At 43.2% G+C, this 22,921-nt stretch overlaps 1 protein-coding gene across 3 annotated transcripts in view; it reads right to left on the reverse strand.

Moving 5' to 3' along the window:
- tpcn1 (two pore segment channel 1) overlaps positions 1-22,921 on the reverse strand; it is a 129,107-nt gene that overhangs the window by 43,869 nt on the left and 62,317 nt on the right. For 2 of the 3 annotated variants that reach the window (XM_078554064.1, XM_078554063.1), the window contains exons 7-15: positions 17,647-17,681; positions 15,199-15,257; positions 14,222-14,321; positions 13,948-14,064; positions 12,461-12,585; positions 12,246-12,294; positions 11,105-11,168; positions 7,851-7,895; positions 1-57 (exon numbers count right to left, since the gene is read on the reverse strand). In XM_078554064.1, coding sequence (XP_078410190.1) covers positions 1-57; positions 7,851-7,895; positions 11,105-11,168; positions 12,246-12,294; positions 12,461-12,585; positions 13,948-14,064; positions 14,222-14,321; positions 15,199-15,257; positions 17,647-17,681 — 651 coding nt within the window. The remainder of the gene's footprint in view (positions 58-7,850; positions 7,896-11,104; positions 11,169-12,245; positions 12,295-12,460; positions 12,586-13,947; positions 14,065-14,221; positions 14,322-15,198; positions 15,258-17,646; positions 17,682-22,921) is intronic. The other variant, XM_078554065.1, reaches the window with a different exon arrangement.

Below are 22,921 nucleotides of genomic sequence, written 5' to 3' on the forward strand. Positions count from 1 at the left end.
CTTTGATCATGAGTGTGTCAGCCAGTATCCAAATTCCATTTACAGCAATTACAACATCTGAAATACAAAGACAGATGTTTATCAAATATTTGTTCAACCGCTACAATGTATTTTGTTTCAGAAGTTACATATAGATTTGCAAGTCTATAACAAAATTCAGCAATCATTCATAAGTCGGTTTTATTTTGTCAACTCGATGCATAAAGCAATTTCTTCTCATCTTCCCTCAGGTTCCTTTGCCATGTTTTAACAGGTTAAAGTTAACTTTTTAGGAAAATGGCTAATCAAAACTGTGTGTATGGTTTAACAGGCAATATATCCGACTGGCAAAATACACTATGCATATAATGCAAATAAAACGTCACCTCCATACACTGAAATATTTTTATTTATATTACCCCATCTCTCCTGACAATATTACGGGTCTGTTCAAATTATCTTTAAAAATAAGAGATCATCAACACATACAAATGGCATGGTCAATGCAAAGTCCTGACATATTCTTCTAAGATGAGGAATTTAATTGTGTAATATAAGTAGTAAAGGCATTTCTCAAATTATTCCAAATTCAAGCCTTCTACAGAAACCCCCTTTCAAATGCCATTTTAGCATTGGGCATGCAACCAAAGCGACGCACCCTGTAAGGATTACTTAATCACTTTAAGAAATGTATGTAGATTACCTCTAACATGTAATGTAATTTAATCACTACCATAAGAATAGATTACTGCTACTTTGGAAGGTTTTTATTGTTAGTACTTGAAATCTGGTACTTTAAGATGGAATCTAATCGGAGTTGAAAAGGTAGAAGACATCTGTTTCCTTCTTGTGGCCACTAATATGAAAGCAGTACACTGGCTACATGGGAGATTTTTAAATCTACAAATAAATTCAGTAGATATTTACTAAAATGATACCACAACTTTATTTAAAATTCCAAAGGATAATAGTCATTGTTGATGACCATCGTCCATCCTTAGTCCTCCACAATTCCAATTCAAAATAGGCACATCAGATTTTACCTCAACTCAGGTGTCTTAATTTTATTCAAGTTTTCTCAAAATTGGGATAAAATTATAAAGTAGGCAAAGGTATTCAACTCTTATAATTGCCGAGATTTTGATTAATGCTTTAAAGTCATTGGCCTGAAACTGGGCAGTATTTAACATGGGCAACAGGGGTCTCATCTGAGAGCCGGCAAGAGCCTTGTATCGACTCCTTCGGGAAGGCCTGCTGCATTAAATGCCCATTAGGCATTTAAGAGGAATGTGGCAACCTTCCCCAAGATCAAGGATCACTGGGACGGAAGCCTGCCCACCCTCCTCGAGAGCTGTTGGATAATGAGAGATTGGCAGGTGTGCATTGCAGGCAGCACCAGCGGGAGCAGTGGCTGCTGCTGGCAATGCACCACCCAGTGGCCCAGGATCACTAAGGCATACCGAGGCCAAAGATGAGCGAGGGCGTGATGGGGGTCACATTGGGAGGAGGGGAAATGGCTGCAAGGGCAGGGAGCTGGCTCCCCCTTCTCATGCCGGGTCCCTCAATCAGGCACTAACTGCGTTTGAATGAAGGACCCTTCCCTGGAGCCACAAGCAAACCTGACAGACTTCCCGCATGGCAAGTCCCCCGTCTGCTGCTGATTAGATACAAATTAGATGCAAAGGCTGTTCACAAGCCTCCCCACCTCAGACTTAATTGGGGAAGAGGCAGGAAGGAGGCGAGGTCCCCACCCACCACCGTCCTGCCCTATTAAATGCACCCCTGCGTCCAAACTCATCTCAAAGGAGGGCATTAAGTTAATGTGCTTACATTAACTCTGTTTCCCTCTCCACAGATGCTGCCAGACTTGCTGGGTGAATCTTCTGCCCTCCTCTGTGTTGCGTTTGGTGGTCCGGGGGGGGTGGTGCGGTATTTAATAAGGTGAGAGGGTGACAGGTGCGGACCCCACCAACTTCCTGCCTCCACTCCGATTAAGACTGTGGCAGGAAGGCCCATGGTTGATCATCCCACCCTGCTGCCAACTGAGTCCCTTAAGGAGCCAATCAATGCCCACTTAAGGACCTCATCGCACCACTACTGATATTAACCCAGCAGTGGATGGAGGGCTCACCATGTAGGGAGCACAGCAAGCAAACCCATGAGGTGTTGCTTGTGAGCTCTGGGGGTGGCGGGGCATGCCTTGTTCAAAGGCACTCAGTGCCTGATCAAGTGATCTAGTATTGATAAGGGGGGATGCCCACTGAGAGCCACCCACCACCGACCCTTCCTGCCAATTCCCTGAGACCCCCCATTCCATGACTCCAGCAATGATCCTAGGCCTCAGGTACTGGCAGCAGCCACCACCTGTGGTGCTGGCATTCAACAGAGCTGTTGATTGGCTGGCAGTTCTCATCGAGTGGGACTTCTGCCCCTTGGGGTCCTTGATCCCAAAGAAAGATCCAACTCTGGCCTGTCAAGTGCCTAATGGCACATGATGCCGCAGGCCTTCCCAGGAAGAGGCGATGCGGGGCTCTTGCTGGCTCTTCAGCCAGCGTCCGCAATCCACATCACCTCCTTTAGATTCTAGCCGCCGAGTATTTCCAGCATTTTCTGTTTTTATTGCAAAAAAAAAGTCTCTTCCTTTGTTTTAATGTCCCAGATTTCTTGGTCAGTGGCAAAGTGACAATGTTCGTCAATGACTTCCAAGATAGTTTCTCCACATAGATCTAGCAGTCTATGTGGCATAGATTTCCCATTTCTGAATGTCAATTCAATGTGGTGCCAAGTCAAGGTGCCTCCCAGATGTCTAGCAACAATGACATCACCAAGCAGGATACGCAGCCAATCACATTGAAGTATTGTCACAGACAAATTGCAAGTAAAATGCACTGACTGTCCTTAACTTTTTAAATATCACTTTTAAGGGAGTAAAATAAATAACTGGAACCACAATTAATAATTTGTCCAACGGTTAGGAGGTTCTTGCACGCTATGTGGAAGAGAGCGGAGGCTGCAGGGAGGATGAGCAAACTGACCACGGCACCGTGGTACAGGGAGCCATTCAAATGGGGGGAGGAAATAGGAGTGTAGTAGTGGTAGGGGACAGTGTAATTAGGGGGATAGATACTGTCCTTTGCAGCTGTGGGCGCGGATCCTGAAGGCTGTGTTGCCTGCCCGGTGCCAGGGTTAAGGACATCTCCTCAGGGCTGCAAGGGATCTTGGAGTGGGAATTGGAGGAATCCAGTTGTGTCCACCTTGGTACCAATGGCATTGATAGGACTAGAAAGGAGGTTCTGCCGAATTTAAACAGTTAGGAGCTAAATTAACAAGCAGAACTTCCAAGATAATAATCTCAGGATTACTACCTGAGCCACGGGCAAACTGGCATTGGGTAAATAAAATCAAGGAGTTAAATGTGTGGCTCAAAGATTGGTGTGGGAGGAATGGGTTTTCAGTTCATGGGGCACTGGTACCAGTACTGGGGTAGAAGTGAGCTGTTCCGGTGGGACGGACTTCAATTGAACCATGCTGGGACTAGTGTCCTGGCGAATTGAATAACTAGGGCTATACAGAGGGCTTAAAACTAAATGGGGGCAGGGTTCTGGAGATGGGATACGTAGGCTTACAAAGCAAAAGGATTTGGCAGCATTGCAGGACAGCTATTTGAGACTCAGAGTGACACCCAGAGTGTGACAGGAAGGGACAGAGTATACAAACATAAAACTTTCTCACTTTCAAACTGAATGCTAAATTCTACCATGTTATGATCACTATTTCCTAGGGGATCTTTTACACTGAGATCATTTATTAAACCTGCCTTCATTTATAATTTTTTAAACATTAAAAAAAACAGTAAATAGGGCCAAAAGAGGAAAAATAGTAAAAAAGCAAAATAAATGGCTCTTTACTTAAATGCACATAGTATTCAGAACAAAACAAATGAATTAACGGCACAAATAAAGGTTAATGGGTGTGATCTTATAGCCATTACGGAGACATGGTTACAAGGAGATCAAAACTGGGAACTAAATATTCAGGGGTATGTGACTTTTCGAAAGGACAGGCAGGAAGGAAAGGGTGGTGGGGTAGCCTTGTTAGTACAAGGTGAAATGAGTACGATAGCAAGAAATGATCCTGGATTGGAAGGTGTAGAATCGATATGAGTGGAGGTAAGGACAAGGGGAAGAAGACACTGGTGGGAATAGTCTATAGGTCCCCTAACAGTGGCTATACTGCAGGACACAGAATAAATCAGGAGATAATGAGGGCTTGTAAAAAAGGCAGTACATTACTCATGGGTATCTTTAATCTTCATGTAGATTGGGAAAATCAAATTGGCAGAGGTAGCCACGAGCAAGAATTCATCGGCCTGAATTTATCAGTCGGCGTGTGGGTGTGGGCCCGACATACCGGCGTGTAAAATGACGGGTGATGACGCCGAGCGTGCGTCCCGACTTCATCGCGCTGTTTCATTCGGCGGCCACGCGCCAGAGTCAGCTGCGTGCCCGCCGAAAACTAATAGGCCTATTATAACGAGTTAATTAGTGTCATTGTTAATGCTGCCCGTCCAATCTTAAGGTTGGCGAGCAGGCGAAAAGACCAAGCAGCCTTTATGTTTTTAAGGAAACCTCATCCGCGAGCGGGCTGAGGTTTCCTAAAGCTTTTATGAATCAAATAAAAAAGTTTTGTGAAATATAAAAACATGTCCCATCTCATGTGACACAATCACAGGGCGGGACATGCTTAATTAGATTTTTTTCCCATTTATTTAATTATTTCAATAGCGATTCAATCTCCCTGAGGCAGCTCCGTGCAGAAAAGACAGTTGATGACAATGGCAGACATTTAAGAAAATAGTTCATGACTCACAACAAAGATACATCCCAGTGGGGAAGAAGGATTCTAGGAAGGGGATAAACCAACCATGGTTAACCAAGGAAGTTAAGGATAGTATCAAATTGAAAGAAAAAACATGCTATGTAGAAAAGATTAGTGATAAGTCAGAGGGTTGAGAACATTTTAAAAACCAACAAAAGATGACCAAAAAAAAACAGGAGAAAATAAACTTTGAGGGTAAACTAGCAAGTAATATAAAAATGGACAGTAAGAGCTTCTTTACATATATAAAATGGAAGAGAGAGGCCAAAGTGAACATAGGCCCCTTAGAGAATGAGGCTGGGGAAATAATAATGGGAACCATGAAATGGCAGAGGAGTTGAATAAATACTTTGCATCAGTCTTTATGGCAGAAGGCATGAATAGCATTCCAAAAATACTAAATAACCGAGAGGCAAAAATGGGGAGGAAATAAATACAATAACTATCAGTAGAGAAAAAGTATCAGGGGGACTAATGGGGCTAAAAGCCAATAAGTCCCCTGGACCTGATTGCATCCTAGGATATTAAAGGAAATAGCCACAGAGACAGTGGATGCACTGGTAGTAATCTTCCAAGAATCCTTCAATTCTGGAAAAGTCCCAGAGGATTGAAAAACTGCCAATGTAACACCCTTATTCAAAAAGAGAGGGTGGCAAAAAACAGGTGACTATAGGCCAGTTAGCTTAACATCTGTCATTGGGAAAATGTTAGAGTCTATTATAAAGGATGTAATAGCAGAGCATTTAGAAATGCATAATATAATCATGCAGAGTCAGCATGGCTTCATGAAGGGGAAATCATGTCTGACAAATTTATTAAAATTCTTTGAGGAGGTAACAAGCAGGATAGATAATGGGGAACCAGTAGATGTAATATATTTGGATTTCCAAAAAGCGTTTGATAAGGTACCGCACATAAGGCTACTTAATAAGATAAGAGCCCATGGTGTTGGGGGTGATATATTAGCACGGATAGCGGATTGACTAATTAATAGAAGGCAGAGAGTTGCGATAAGGGGGGCATTTTCAGGATGGAAACCTGTAACTAGTGGAATGCCGCAGGGATCAGTGCTGGGGCCACAATTATTTACAATATATATGAATGACTTAAATGAAGGAAGTGAATGTACTATCGCCAAGTTTGTAGATGACACAAAGAGTCTACAGAGGGATATAGACAGGTTAAGTGAGTGGGCACAAACTTGGCAGATGGAATTTAATGTGGGAAAATGTGAGGTTATGCACTTTGGCAAGAAGAATAGAGGAGCTGAATATTATTTAAATGGAGAAAGACTGCAGAAAGCAGCAGCACAGAGGGATTTGGAGGTCCTCGTGCATGAATCACAAAAAGCTAGCATACAAATTCAGCAAGTAATAGGGAAGGCAAATGGAACACTGGCCTTTATTTCAAAGGGAATGGAGTATAAAAATAGAGAAATATTGCTAAAGCTATATGAGGCACTACATAGACCACACCTAGAATACTGTGAGCAGTTTTGGTCCCCGTTTCTAAGGAAAGATAGACTGGCATTGAAGGCAGTCCGGAGAAGGTTCACTAGGTTGATCCCGGGTATGGAAGGATTTTCTTATGAGGAGAGGTTGAGTAGGTTGGGCCTGTACTCATTGGAGTTTAGAAGAAAGAGAGGTGATGTTATTGAAACATATAAGATTCTTAAGGGGCTTGATAGGGTAGATGCTGAGAGGTTGTTTCTCCTTGTGGAAGAGTCTAGGACCAGAGGGCATAACCTCAGAGTAAGGGGTCGCCCATTTAAGACAGAGATGAGGAGGAATTTCTTCTCTCAGGGGACAGTGAATCTGTGGAATTCTTTACTGCAGAGGGCTGTAGTGGCTGGGTTGTTAAGTATATTCAAGGCTGAGATAGACAGGTTTTTAATCAGTAAGGGAATCAAGGGCTATGGGGAAGAGGCAGGAAAGTGGAATTGAGGATTATCAGATTTGCCATGATCTCATTGAATAGCGGAGCAGACTCGACGGGCCAAATGGCTTACTTCTGCTCCTACGTCTTATGGTGTTATGAACATACACATGGGATTAAGGTAGAAGATGAAATATCATAAACAAGCTTTATTTTAAAGAAATTAGAAGTGTGTTTTTAAATAAAAATCATAAATGGAGAAATTTGACATTCCACATATATAAAAATTAGTTTTCAAGGTCAGAGGTTTTCAATGGAAGTTATGAACTTACTACACCATTAAAAACCCAGTTACACCTCAGTCAACAAGGTGTAACTTTTTAAAGGGTTTTTACAGCAGGATTAATAATGTAAAAGGGGAAGTTCTCATCAGTTCAATGATTTCTACTTGATTGCAGTCTGAGGGGATTTCAATAGCTTCTGAATTTCCATGCCTAACTGCAGGTGTGTGGACTCCAAACATGGCTAACAGTTGCACCATCATTACTACTGCAAAATCCAGGCCAAGGCCAATGCACTGACCAAAGTTGGAAGTTTCTTTCTTAAGATAGGGAGGGAGATTAAGTCAGGGAGGTTCTAGATTCAATGTTCATAAAATTATTGTTTAGTGAAAGACATTGTTTAATAGTATATAGATCCATTTTGTGAATATCCAATGACCAGACTGCACAGCAGGAAAACAAGTAGAGTACATTTTTGCCTCAAACAATTAGATTTTGATCAGCATAAAGACTATTCACTTAGTCAAATACTGAGGGATGTGTTCATGTAGTTAGTTTTATACAGATAAGTTTCTTGCTATTTTTGTTCTGACAATCATTACAAAATCAATAAAAATTACTATGAGAAAGAAATAAAATGTTAAGGCCATGAATTTATGTGGGAACAAATATTTTCATACCTGCTACACATAAGTAACTGCACTCATGCGGCCACAGAGTGCATAACACTATTACACCAAAGCTTTGATGGATACCTAATTAATGAGCTGATCCTTAATTCCAAATTTTACAGCATGATTAGGTAGGACAAATTGATTACGAAATACATTTACTCACACATGGCATATTGGAATGCTTTGGACTTCACAAGGATATTAATTCCTGCAAAAGTAAAAAATAATTATAGGATTAATAATTCACATTAAGTTACAACCTCCCCCTTTTCAATGTTTCAAAGTCTCCATATAATTACATGGAATCTGTACTTTGGTCTGATTTGAGTATTGAAACTATTCAATTCATATAAGAAATGATGCCCCTAAATAGTATACCAAGGCGCATGGGAATACTGACACCTCCAAGATCCCATTTAAGTTGCACAACTCCTGATTTGGACATCCATCAATGTGAAGATGGATGGTATTCTTCTTAATATTTTGGGAATATCTGTGTGTGTCCATGATTAATTAAACTGGGGGAAGGTTAACAGAGACAGCTTGTCTGTGAGAGTTGACAGACAAAAAGGTAAAGGTGCTAGATGCATACATTTGTAATGGTGAAGTTGGTTAGTTGCTGAAGTAAATAGGTTGGGTTTTAAAAATTTGCATTAGGAGATAGGTAGGGACTTGGTTTTTCATTAAAAATTTCAAAAGGGACTTTAATGGACTTTTACAACTTATAGAGCTTTATAAGTAAACAAGGGAATTTTATTAAATTTAATTTGATCCGAAAGTGGAAGCAATAGGGAAACATGAAAGATTTTTATATTTTAAAAGGTTGAGTTCAAAGAGGTGCTAAGGACAATGGAATTCAAAATGAAAGGGGAAAACACGCTGAGCTGAGTTGTGGGGGAGATGTCCTGAGACCAGCTCTGTGCTGAGAGAAGGTGTGAAATCTGAAACAGCTATACAGTCAAATCAGAAAAATCTTTGGGCAGAATTATTAGGTTGGTGCGCGGGCGCGCTCTCAAGCCGATCAGACACGAAATCGCGTGGGATGACGTTGGGCGAGCATCATGATGTCATCCCATGTTCGCATAATATTTCAGTCAGCGGGCGTGTGCAATATTCGGAGCATCTTGGCTGACAATTAAGAAGCCAATTAGTGCAATTTAAGTTGTAATTTTTTGTGGTCCATCCAAATATACGGTTGGCAGATGGGCAAATCAGCCAGGCGGACTTTACATTTTTCATGACACCTCATCCAAGGGCGGGATGAGGTTTCCGTTATTAGATTTTTAAAAATAAGAATGTAGGGGCAAAATTTTCATCATGGGCAGAATTTTGATGTTGCTGTGCAGGGGCGGGCCCGATACGCCGATGCGTAAAATGACGCAAGATGACACCTGGCATGCAGTGGTGGTTCTTGTTTGGTAGGTTAGCTGAAGGACTTGAATCAAAATGTCCTGGGTATCCTTGCCTTCCTGGAGGTTACCTGGGTCAGCGTCCATGCCCTCAGTGTCCTCCCCACTGTGCTTATCCTCGGACTCACTACTGGACTCATCATCTGTTGCCTGTGCAGCTGCATCAAGATCTTCTTCCTCCACTGGATACCCCCTTGCCAATACCAGATTGTACAGAGCGCAACATGCAACCACTATCAGTGACACACTGGCATCAGAAGCGCATCTTGAGAAGATCTATGGTTCTCTCTACCACTGCCCTTGTGGAGGCATGGCTCCTGTTGTACCAAAGCTTGGCCTCCGTTCTTGGGTGGCGGATGGGCCCTTTTGAGGGGACAGCCCTTGTCACTCAGCAGCCATCCATCCAGTCGGGCTGGAGCACTGAAGAGCCTTGGCACCTGGGAGTGCCTCAGGATGTAAGCGTCATGGGAGCTGCCAGGGTACCTGCAGAATTTTCACCTCGTGATCACACACTATCTGCACGTCCATGGAGTGGAATCCCTTCCTGTTGACAAAGGCACCCGGCTCACCCGCTGGTGCCTTGATGGCCACATGTGTGCAGTCGATTGCACCCTGGACGTGGGGGAACCCAGCAATCGTTGCAAAGCCTGTGGCTCATTCTGCCTGGTTGGCCTTGAACATATAGTAATGAATGAAAGTCAATGCAAGCCTGAACAAAGCTTATGTCACCAGCTTGACGCAGCTGTGGACAGCTGATTGTGAGACTCCACAAAGATCCCCCACCGAGCCCTGGAAAGAGCCGGAGGCATAGGAGTTGAGGGCCACTGAGATCTCGAACGCCATTGGCATAGGAAGTCCACCAACACAGTCGGAGCTGATCTCAGGCCTGATCCTCTGACAAATGGAGGTCACTGTCTCCCTTGAGAGACAGAGCCTCCTTGGGCATTGCACCTTGGACATATTGAGGTAGCTGCATCACCACCTGTAAACCCTGGCAGCAGGATAGTGGCATCTTCTGCGGCCCCCTTCCACCTTGGACTTCCTGTTGGCCCTGCCCCCCTTGTGCCTGCGCCTCTCCTCTCACAGGTCTCCCCCCTGGAAGCTGCATTGGGACCTGGCCTCCTCTCCCTTCTGCCCCTCTCTTCCTCCTCAGAGGAGGTGCCTCCAGCGGAGACCATATCCCCATTACCAGGGTTACGGAAGGCCGTCTGATACCTGGAGGGGCCCACGCGGTCTGAATCATCTGGGGGCCTGGAAGACAATAAGTCCTGAAACGAAGCCTAGAAATGCTCAGAATGCAGCTCTGAAGCAAGATGAAACCGTCCAGTTCACAGAAGCAACCAGCAGTGAGTTATATCCAAAACTCCATGCTACTTATATTGACAATGCCACTGACCCTTTTTATCCCGCTCATGGATGAGCTTTTGCTAATTATGGCCTACCCGCCTGCCTGTTTTGCCCCTGCATTGGCTGAAAAATTGCACGGGCTATGTAAAGTCAGAGACAATTGGTGTGTCAAGGGCCTTAACTGGCCTCTTAATTAATACGCCTCCGTCTCCATTGCTCGCCCACCTAGTGAAATATCGCGAGAGTGCACGTTGACGTCGGCATGCTCAGCTGGCGTCATCACCATTATTTCATGCTTGAGCGGGTTGGGCGCGTGCCCGGCCACAGAGTGAAAAGTTCTGCCCAATGAATTTTATAAGATACATAAAAAAACTAATTTATTCTTGAGGCTCAGATAACGTAATTAGCCATAAAACTAAGCTTTGGTTACCCAAGCCTTGAGATTAATCTAAACGTTATAACTCATTAAGATTTATAATGCATGCAATACATTTAAATTCATTGAATAAAAACAGTTAAAAGTAAATTTAGAATTAGATCGATTGAAGGTCCTAAAAAGTAACTGATAATTTTATATTTCTAAAACAGATTTATAGGTTGATTTGCAAGAGCCTGGTTATTTCATTGGGTAATCCACAATAATAGTAAAAGGTAATAGTACCTTTAAAAATAAGAAATGGAGTATGTGGAAGGTCATAAAACCAATAGTCTCCACTTCTTTTTGCCTGGGGAGAGAAAAAAGCAATATTTAAATGTAATCAATTGCAGTATATGTTGGTTTTACTTTGTTCAACAGTACAGTCAATGCTAAGATGTTAGATAAATAATTTAATCAAAGAATAACCAATAGGATAAGTTCAATGTGGGGAGTTGCGCATAAAAGAGGGTGGGTCAAAGAACAGGGGCAACTATGTTATACCTCTAGGTCTAACTTACACTCCCTCTCAACCCTGGCATTGGGAATTTATTAAGAAAATCTACAGAATTAAATTATCCCAGCTTTTCTGCTGTACAATTAACCAAGGCTTTTTATGCTTTACCTTTCTTCCAAAATGAGGCAATAAGAAGCTTGACACCATCCAGGACAAAGCAGCCTGCTTGATTGACACTCCTCCCACAAACATTCACTCCCTCCACCACCGGCCAACAGTGCATGCAATGTACCATCTACAAGATGCACTGCAGAAACTCACCAAGGCTCCCTAGGCAGCACCTTCCAAACCCACAACCACTACCATCTAGAAGGATAAGAGCAGCAGGTGCAAGGGAACACCACCATCTGGAAGTCCCCCTCCAAGCCATTCACCATTCTGACTTGGAAATATATTGTCGTTCCTTCACTGTTGCTAGGTCAAAATCCTGGAACTCCCTCCCTAACAGCACTGTAAGTGTACCTACACCACAGGGACTTCAGCGGTTCAAAAAGGCAGTTCACCAACACCTTCTCAAGGGCAATTAGGGATGGCCTAGCCAGCGACACCCACATTCCGTAAATGAAATTTTTAAAAATCGCGTATCTTTGCTATAATCTTCTTGATACCTTGAATATAGTTTACTTTTGAATAGACCCACAGTGCATCATGGAAAAACACTGACCAATAGCCCACAAGTTTAGGACCATTTATTTTATATTGGATTTTTACACAAATCTGTACCACTATTCTACAGATTTACAGCGTAAATTGTGATATAAAGTAGGTAAATTGCACTCCTATCCAGCTGCTTAGCATTTACCAATAACTAGGTTAGTGCTCAGTTACTGGACTACAGAAAGCAAATTATAAAATTTTCAAATTACTTACTTTCCATTTTAATCCAGCAACTTCATAGAAGTTGTAAAAATCTTCCATTCTGTGGGATAGATATTTATTTAAAATATTTATATTATTCACACACTCATAACCCTAGCAGGCATTGTGCCTACAAAAAATATTCTAGAATGAATTAATTTAAAAAAGCAAGGAAAATATTTTCAAAAAGAACTGATAATTAGTGCAAAACATCTGAAATTCCTTACCCCAGTAACTCGGTATTGTTTTTCTTCAATGCTTTGAAGATGAGATATTTATTTCTGGCGCTCATTCTTGGAGAGTAGAATCTCATTAAGCCTTCAAACTGTTTGAAGGAAATGCCATTAGGCCTCTGCAATAGAGAATTACCACATAAAGATATAGATAAGACTGTTACACATCTATGGAATATTGCTTGTACATTGAATTTCTCTACTGAGTCACACAGATCATGAAAGCCCCACGTTAAGTCCCGATCTTTATGCTGAATGAGTTCTCAGTGGGGGAAGCACTGGACACCTACAAAGTGGCTTCAGTTCCCCTTAGTTGGTATGAAAAAAATAATCAGCTTCTAATTGCTATCCAGAAATTCCTGCTTTAATCACAATTACGTGGATGTGGTCAAGGCTCACAGGTAAATAATGGACACTTAAATGAAGTAATGGAGGGCACCCAGTTATGGAACTGTTATCCAGGAATAGGTTAATGTCTTCCAGAGTGGAGAAAAATGATTATTAAAAGTAAAACCTGCTCGCAATTTATAGAGAACATCCTGTAATATTGTTGTCCTGTCAAGGAGGAGTGTTTTACTTCCAAATTTAAAAAAATAATTTTTCCTAATATTTTCTGGGCATGGAAACTGAAGGTCACAAGTACTTGCACTGACCTTTTGTCTCTCCATTTAATTATGATATTTTACATCTCCCCTCATCCCTTCATCAGTCTCAATAAACAGAAGTTGGAGGTTAGAGTGAAAGGTAAGGAAGCAGTCTATAGTGTTATTGTATGGTCGTGGAAACCATCTGAAACTCTATCAGAATACTCTCTTGTCCAGATGATCTAGATGGAATAATTTTGGTGAAAGACCATCGAAATGACAAGGGTCCTTATAGGACACAATTTTAATTGCATAATTGAGAATCTCATCACAGACATAAAAAAATCAGTGACATTCATTATTTTTAGCATGAATAAAGCATACAGCACTTTTAGATATAGGCTGCAGTTTACATGCCCCTGCCAGGCATGTTTCCGGTGGTGGGGGGAGAGACATAAATTTGGGGGGAAGCCCACCCGACCCACCTGACCCACCGCTGAGCTCACCCCCATAATAAGGCGTGCCTCCTTCAGCCTTAAACCCAACACCTCCACCCTCTCTGACCAGCTGAAACCCACCCTGGTCAAGACCTGGGACTGACTGCTTCAGGGAGCCCTGGGCCTTCTCAGTTTCCCCCGTTGCAGTCCTGACAGCAGCCACTAACGTGCTCTTGGTGCTGCCGGGACTTTTGGAGCTGCAGAGGGGCGGAAGACCCACACTGGCATTGTTAAGCCCACCTGCAGTGGGTTATGGCTGTGGGCCGGGCCGCCATGGAGACTTCCGGGGGTGGGTGGGGGGGTTGGGGGGAAGGTATACTGATTATCATTGCAATCATGATTTTTAATGTAAAATACCATTTCCTTAATGAAACCCAAACAAACTTTATGGAGTACTCACCCTTTTGCTGACCAGAAGGCGAAAGGCATGTTCTATTGCCAATCGCTTGTGCAAAAGGAGTGATTTGAACTTCTTCTTTTCAACATCATTAAATGTATCAAACACCACAGCAAGAAGCTGGAAAATTGTGAACAAAACTAGTTAAAAATAACCTCAGTAAAGCAAACAGGTGCAAGATAAATTCACAATTCATTATACTACAATTCTATAATTAGGTCTATAATTAGATAGATATATATTCTCAATTTTTGATTGATGTTATTCAAAAACATACCAGATTCATGATGAAGTAGAGTTCGATGGATAAATACACAATGAAGAATACACAGGACCAAGGATTTTTGGAATAAGCTGGCATCATCACATCTGGAAAACTATAGAATTATCCTTTTTAAGAAAAAATAAAAGGCAACTGTTTCAGATTGCCCCTCACCCCCAACACCACTTCAATTTTCTCCTTTGTTCTTCCCTCATCTCCTGCAGTTGGTGACTCATGTTAGAATTCAATTCTAAGGGAACCAAGAGTCAGCCTTCTGGGGTACCAAGAGGCTATTTTGACATGTGATTCAGGACTGCTATATAACTACAAAGGACATCACAGCGAAGTCTGATTTCCCCAGCCCACAATTTTCATCGAAGGTTCGTAGGAAGAGAACCACGCCTAAGGTTTCCCTTATGGATCCGACTGCAATGTTTCCAGGGACTTCCCAACAGAGATCAGCTTAATCAGCTCAAATCAGGGATCAAACCTAAAGCCTTTCTAATATAATTCAGTATCACACTTGGTAATGCATTTATCCAATGAGCTGAAGAGGTATTGCAATTTTCTCAAACCAAATATGGATTATAGAAATATTTGAGCCACATGGGGCTTGTTCATGTAATTTCCTTTCCTCATGTGAAATTTTGCTGCCTCAGCTTGGCAGTACCAATTCACCAGGTAAGAAATCACACACAAAACCACATCCCACTTCACTCCTCTTCCTCCCGCAACCTAATGATAAAGACTACTGGTACCTCAACATACTATGCCACCACCCTACATTTACAAACAGCTTACTATAATGATATATGGCAATGATTTGGAATTTTCCTACATGCTACGTGAATGTAACTTATTCTAGCAACTAGAAATAAAAAGGACAATAAAACCCATTTCACTATTTAAAGCTCTTTCCCTGGGAGCAACTATTGTTGCAAAGGACAGGTATTTCTATTCAGTTGTTCAACTGGAATGTTGTGTACACTCACTTAGCTGTAGTTAGGAGAACAAACAAACTGACAAGGCTGTCTTCTGGAGTGCTAAAATACTGCAAACAGAAAACAAAATAGTATAGTCAGAAAAACTGAACCCTTATAAGCACTTACTATCAAATTAAAAACATCATACCTTTGCGTGTTATATTTTTCTTAAAATTTCTGCTATTTAATAAACTTGGAAATTAATAGGGTCTACAATTAAGGATAGAGTAACAGAACATCTTGCAAAATTTTCAGCTGATCAATAAGGATTTGTAAAGAGTAGGTGATGCCTCATGAATGAGATTGAAAGTTTTGAAGAAGTGACTAAAGTAGTGGACAGGGGATTGCCTATGGATGTTATTTGTATGATCTTGAAAAAGGCATTCGATAAAGCCCCTCTTAATAGACATTTAGCTAATGTTGAAGCTTATGGAACCGAAGACAAATGATTGACCCAGTTAGGAAGTTGGCTGAGTGGCAGAAGACAGAGGCTGAGATTTTATTAGCACACTGCGAGTTCCAACATCGGAACCAAATGTGGGTCCCAAACCCTTGCGGGCGAACAGGGAGACCGCAGTGGCAATTGTTCCAGTGAATGCCAATTAGAGGCCGCCGCCAGGACCGGCGCCCCATTAATGACAGTGGTCGGCCTCTCCAAGATCTCCCTCGGCCTCCACAATCAGACAGCCAACAGCTCTCCAGCACCACCAATAGAGATGGCCGCTGCTGAGGCTGCATGAAGGGCAGGGTGCCTCCATGTTGAGGCATCCTCAAAGGGCTGCAGGAAAAAATGTTGATGCGCCGAAGCCTGACAGGCTGGCCCCAGCAATTGGAAGGGGGACCCCTCCAGTGATGAAGTTGGTTACCCAGGAGCAACCTCAGTCATCACTTCCTGCTGGGAGGTTGCCTCGATGAAGCTGGTGGACTCCACATGTGGTGGAGGGGCTTTCCGACATCGGTAAAATGCTGGCAGGATAGTAAAATGGCTGACAATAGGACAATTATTTGGTTTAATTAGCCACCCGCCTCTGGTCAGCAGGGTTACTGCCGTTCCTGCTGCTGGAATTATTCCCCGTCAGTGGGAACATGTTGGGCTTCTTTCCCAATGCCTTTCACCGTCCATCTATCACCCCTCCCACCTCCCAGCCTGTCTCCAAAGGGCTAGTAAAATTGCAGCCAGAGAGTAGGGATAATGGGCAGGTACTTTAATTGGCAGGATTGTGACTAATGGTGTCCTGTAAGTATCTGTGTTGAGGCCTCAAGTATTCACTGTATTTATTAATAACTCATATGACGGGATAGAAAGCCACATATCCAAGTTTTTGGATGACACAAAGATAGGTGGCATTGTAAGCACTGTGGATGAAAGCATAAAATTATAAAGAAATATTAACAGATTAAGTGAATGGGCAAAACTGTGGCAATAGATTTCAATTTTGGCAAATGAGAGGTTTTCCACATTGGATCTAAAAAATAGATGAGTACTTTCTAACTAGTGAAAAACTAAAAACAATGCAGGTGCAAGTACACTTAGGGTTCCATATCCATATACATAGATTGCTAAAATGTTATGGGCAGTTGCAGACGGCAATCATAAAGTTAAATGGAATGCTGGCCTTCGTATCTACAGAACTAGAATACAATCGATTGAAGCCATGCTACACTTATACAAAGCCCTAGTTATACCACACCTGGGAGTTCAGTTCTGGCCACCACACCTTAAGTGGGACATATTGACATGGGAGAGAGTGCAATGTAGATTTAACAGCTGGAGTCCAAGATTAAATTACAATGTGAGGTTACACCAACCCTGGAATCTAGGAGGTTATGGCATGATTTGATTGAAGTTTTCAAAGTATTAATGGGAACTGAGGGTAGAGAGAAAGAAACTATTTCTGCTGGTCAAGGTGTCCCAATCTAAGGGCATAGCCTAAAAGATAGAGCCAGGCCATTTAGCAGTGAAGTTAGAAAACACTTCTACATGCGAAAGGTGGTAGAAGTTTGGAAATCTCTTCTGCAAATAGCATTTGACACTAATTGTTAATTTTAATGTTGAGATTGATAGATTTGTGTTAACCTAATAGTATTAGGGGATATGGGGAAAAGGCAGGTATATGGAGTCAGGTTAGGCATGATCTGATTAAATGGTAGAACAGGCTCAAGGAGCTAAATGGCCTTCCTTGTTCCTAAATCATACTTGTTACAAATTTGGCTAAAACAATTTACCTCAAATTAGTGAATCAAGCAAAGCTTTACAAATAATTAATTAAAACTCCCAATAACTATACAATCCAGAGAACTAACTAGGAATCATATAACATAACATCACTGTGCATTAACAAACAGGAAACTCTACTGGAATATTCACTATATGCACACAGTGTATGGTATTCAAACAGAATATATAGATACTAAACAAATGACAAACATTTTTTATTAAAGATTTTGATTACTTACTGGGTCCAATGGATTAGCAGAAAACAAATAAAAGCCTAAACAAAAATAATGAAAAAATGGCATCACTTATTAGAAGACAGCATAACATTAGCCTTAGAAACATCCTCAGACAAGACCAGCAAGTATAAAGCGTATGCCCATTTTAAACTTCATACATGTAATACTTTCCCTGTTCCAGGTCTTTACCAGTTTTCTGCATTCTAATTGGAGCTGTGCCCAGATATCAATTTAACTATTCTAGAGCTGATCATTTGCAAAAGACAAGTGGCACAGGTACATTCATTCTCCAACCTGTGTTACCCAGTATCCTCTTTCCTGCACCCATTTGGTATTCACACATCAAGGGCTGCAAAATTGAACTCCATAATGCTGGTGGTTCTGGCACTACGGTAGCTGGTGTGGCCTGTGCCAATTCCCATGTCATGGAGGGAAATAGCACAGGCATCCTGTGGATGCACTGGAAATATGCAGGTTGTGACATCAGTCAGTGTGTAACGCTGATTTAATGCCCGACCTGCCATTTTCTGTTTTAATTTCAGATTTCCAGCATCCACAGTATTTTGCTTTCATCATACTGTGATAGTGGAGTTGACAGAAGTTCTTTAAGTCAGAAGGGAGAGGTGCTGGACATTTGAAAGGAGTTCTGTGCCTTTGAAAGGCCGCTGAATACACCACTCCCAGTTGTGGGGGCTAGAGTTGCAGATCCACCTGGATTCCAGCATCAGGGGGAGATAGGGTAGAAGCAGCAGAGAAGGCAAGCTGCTGACAGAGAGTGAAGCAGTAGGGGTCTCAGGAGGTTGTACCCACCCAAGGACTTCAGAGCGCACTTCTCTTACTCGCGCCTCAGCCAGGAGCAGCAGTGTGTTCAACTTCTGAGCTCCGCCAAGAAGGTTGTCATAGAACTGTGCCGCCTCCTTTACCCTGACCTGCTGCCTCAAAGCAGGGTGAGGATGACACTGTGAGTGGCCATCAAAGGGACTGTGATCCTCAATTTCCATGCCAGTAGATCCTCCCAGGTGACACTGCCAATGTATCGCAGTTCACCGTCCATCAATGGGAGGCTACAGAGGCCCTGTATTTTAGGAGTGGGGACTTCATTGCTTTCTCTTTAGGCAAAGAGAAGCAGGTGGAGCAGACTCGTGGCTTTGTCGGAATGGCAGGATGGCGCAGGGAACCATCAACTGCACACACACAAGGCCTTGCAGGCACTGCATCTCAATGGGATGCACCAAAACTGCAAACTCAACATGCAGTTAGCATGCAGGTCATGTTGGTGAATGCCCACTTTTCCTGGTAGTAGTCATGATGCTCTCATCCAGAGCCAGTCCGCAGCTCCAGCCATTGTTGAGCTACCATATCGAACCAGAGGGTGGCAGCTCAGTGACAAGAGCTATCCATTATACTCATGGCTAATGACTCTCCTCCACAACCCCACCATGCATGGCCAGTGCTCTGACAAACAGACCCATGTTACAACTAGGGATGTTGTGGAGCAGTTCATGACATCCTGAAGCAAGGAGAAGTGGCTGGCACATCCATGGTCTGGAGGCAATGTCTGTGATCATCTTATTCGCTTGAATAAATCCCCAGAACTCTCCTGCTCAACATTTCCTTATCTCATCATCCAACTGATATGGACCATCACAGTGTTCTCTTGGCCACAATGCTGAAATAAAAGACACCACTAAGCAACCACCCCACACCAATTTTATGCAACAAAATTTCCAATAATCCATACGATGCTCAACTATTCACCCTTGGGCTTGTCTTGCAGGTGTCTTTGTCTGGCCTGGTGTACTACTAGTGCTACCCTTGAGGTTGCAGCATGACTGGGGGAGACCACAGATGCCTTACAAGACACCCCTGAGCTTTGGCTGCACCACCTCAGCATGGGTGGCAGCAGTCTGAGCTGGCAGACAGGTAATAGCAGGGGCACTAACAGAGTGGCAGTGGTAGGAGCTACAAATGCCACCATCCTGAGATAGGACAGAAGATTCTTATACCAGGGAGCCACTGCCACTCCCCCGGGTGGTACCTCAGCAGGTTGTTGGACTGCTGTGAGACTTTCCCTGGCCCTTTGAACACTGGTATTTCCAGCCATGGTGGAAGCAGTCTCAACCTGCATGGCAACATGCAGAGATCTCAGGACCTCAATCTGAGCTTTTGCTCAGGCAGGTGGCTTCTGTCTGATGCACTGGAAGCTGAGACACTGAGCATCAGATGCTGCATCGCGGTTGGATCTGCAAGTATTCTCATGGACCACGATGGGCTCCATGCTCTGCAGCACGTGCCAAGTTTGAGCCAGACTCCTCTGTGCTCCTTGATGATGACAGGAGACATTTCTGTGTGCCTTTTCCTGTACCCACATCCTTTCAAAGTCCCCATCTAAGTCCTTTGCAGCAGAACTTGTCTATGACCTCATCCTTCAGGGAGCATAAACATGCACTATCCTTTGCCCTGGCTTGGCTGCAGCCCACCCATGCTTGGTGACTCACCACGTGCAGATCCTGCCTCTATACTACCATTTAAGGTATGTGCAGTGCCAGTATTTGAGCTGTTGGCTGCAGGTGTCAGATTAAAGCTTCTTTTTCAGAGGTCTGCTCTTCCTTTGGTCCTTTAGCTTCAGCCACCACTGGCTGGCCAGGATGCGATTCCTAAATGTCCGAATGCATAAATGCACAGGACAGGATGAGAGTGAGGGATGGTGATATGAATGGGAAGCAAAAGGTGAATGGTTACACCATCTGCACTAGTACTTCATACCAGATTGTGGGATGAGTGTGAAGTGGGATATAAGATGTGTAAGGCAGGAACATACTATCATCTTGGATGGCTACAGTGATGCCAGTAGCATGGCCCTGCCACTAATGCCAATTACTGTTTCCTCCAAAGGGGTGAGGAGATGAATCTATGGTATGTCTCCCGCAAATTCATTGCTACTGCCTCCTGTTTTGGGTTACCATGGCCTGGAAGAGAAAGGAAGCATGTCAGTGAATTTACAGCAATGAGTTTGGGTGATGTGCCTGTCATAATTGAATAGCCATCAGCATGTAAAAGCTTGTAGCAGTGTGTGAGGTTGAGGTGTAACATATGAACCTTAGGCACGATTTCTGATTTAAAAATTTTTTTCACGGGATGTGGGTGTCACTGGCTAGGCCAGCATTTCTTGCCCATCCCTAGCTGCTGTTGAGAAGACAATGGTGAGACACCTTCTTGAACTGCTGCAGTCCATGTGGTGTAGGTAAACCCACAGTGCTGTTAGGAAGGGAGTTCCAGGATTTTGACCCAGTGACAGTGAAGGATCAGCAATATAGTTCCAAGCCAGGATGGTTTGTGGCTTGGAGGGAAATCTGAAAGTGGTGGTGTTCCCATGCATCTGTTGTCCTTGTCCTTCTAGGCGGTAGAGGTCATGGGTTTTGAAGGTGCTGTCGAATGACCCTTGGTGAGTTGCTGCAGTGCATCTTGTACATCCAATGAAGACACTAGTTTTGGTATGTAAAAGAGAAAGTGTGCATTTGCATTTTTTGAATAGAACATTCAAGTGGGGTGAAAACGGACACCTATCTAGCAGATACCAAGCAATATGTTTGTATTACTAATAAAATTGGTACTATGAAAGGGGTTTTATTGTTAGAGAGGTTTGGTTCAGAGGTTGTTGATACAATGAGAATTAACATTCAATGGGCAATGGTAGGTATAACAAGACAACCGTTTTAGGTGTGCAGAGCAGAGGCAAAGTGAGATCAAAAGGTAGCTGCAGGCCTCCAACTGGCTCCACAGGAACCAAAGTGAAAAGAGCCTCATTTTGAATTCGTAAGGTGAAAATGCTTTGTCTGGTGTTTGGTTAAGTCTATGGGTTGCTGTTGCCTTAATGGAGATTAGTTTAGGAATTTGTTAAACGTTATGATAGTAGTAATTTGTAGTCATGTGTATATATATTTTAAACTGTGTAAATTAATAAAATGCTTCATTTAGTTTCATGTAAAACCTCGAGAACTGGTGGTCTAATTCCTGAGAATTTCCTGAAATTTTGAGTCACATCTCAAACATAACAATTAAAATTATAGGTTATGACAGTTGTTTAAAGTTTCCCTCTGGGATTTTTAAATAACTCCGCTTTACCAACTGCATCGGTCATAACATAATGTGCTATATGAATTTCAGTGCCGGTATGATGCCAGGTATATAGACTGTACATCCCAACAACTGGTGGATTGTATCAAACAGCACGTCCCTTTAGCTGTTTGCAACAGGCAAAGTACTAACCATACTCAACCAGCCCATGCTTGCAAAATTATAGCGTTCAACACAGGGCGGAATCATCCCAGATTTGCACAAAGTGCGGTAGCAGAAAGGAAAAAGGACTTTCTACCTGCCAGCTGCAATGGCAGGTTTTTGCACTGTATCGTCCCATTCCCAGCGTGTCTCGCCTCATTAATAATGCATTCCTGGGAAACAAGCTGGATTGCTGGCGGGGTAGCCTCTGATTCGCCCACCCCGCCATCACCTCAGGCCATCAGTAATCTGGCTGCCAAATTTAAAGGGTGCCCCTGCACAGCGCTAGCACTCTCTAAGGGATCGGAAGCTGCTGCAAAGTCATGGCTGCCAAAGGGAGGAAACATTTTGCACTCAAATTTAGTAACGTCTCCCTCGGCCACCTACTGGATGCAGTGGAGGCCCGCTGTGAAGTCCTCCTGCCCCGCTCTGGGTGAAGACCAGCCAGCAAGGTGACAAATCCAGCATTGGAGGCAGTGGCAGCGATGGTCAGTGCCAACACCCTGCAAAAGAGGACAGCTACTCAGTGCCAAAAGTGGATCAATGATCTCCTCCATTGAGCCAGGGTAAATCACTCTTCTCATCACACTCAACTCACACACTCACAAGCCCATCACACATCCACAGGGATTTCACTCACTGCCAGTTCAAGCGTCGTCACCATTCATTCTTTCTCACACACACCTTCATCTGCCCTGCAGATCATGTTCTTGTCCCATCCATGGCACCAGTAAGTACCCACGCATGCCAGGCATCCTTCTCATCTGGCCTGACAGGATCCTGCTTACACTCTCTCCATCTGTCTTCATGCAGGACAAGCTGGCACCACAATAAAAGGGAGAGGTCACAGACTGGTGGAGGAATGCCTGACATCAAAGTCCTCACAGACTTTGAAAATAGAGTCATCCAGCTGGCCGGCAATGATCTGGACCATTCCTGTGCTGAAGGTGAGGTCGACGGTGTTCAACCAAATGAGGATCTAGCAGTGCAACATCCATCA

Source organism: Cetorhinus maximus, chromosome 12, assembly GCF_964194155.1.
Source record: "Cetorhinus maximus chromosome 12, sCetMax3.hap1.1, whole genome shotgun sequence".
Classification (NCBI taxonomy): domain Eukaryota; kingdom Metazoa; phylum Chordata; class Chondrichthyes; order Lamniformes; family Cetorhinidae; genus Cetorhinus; species Cetorhinus maximus.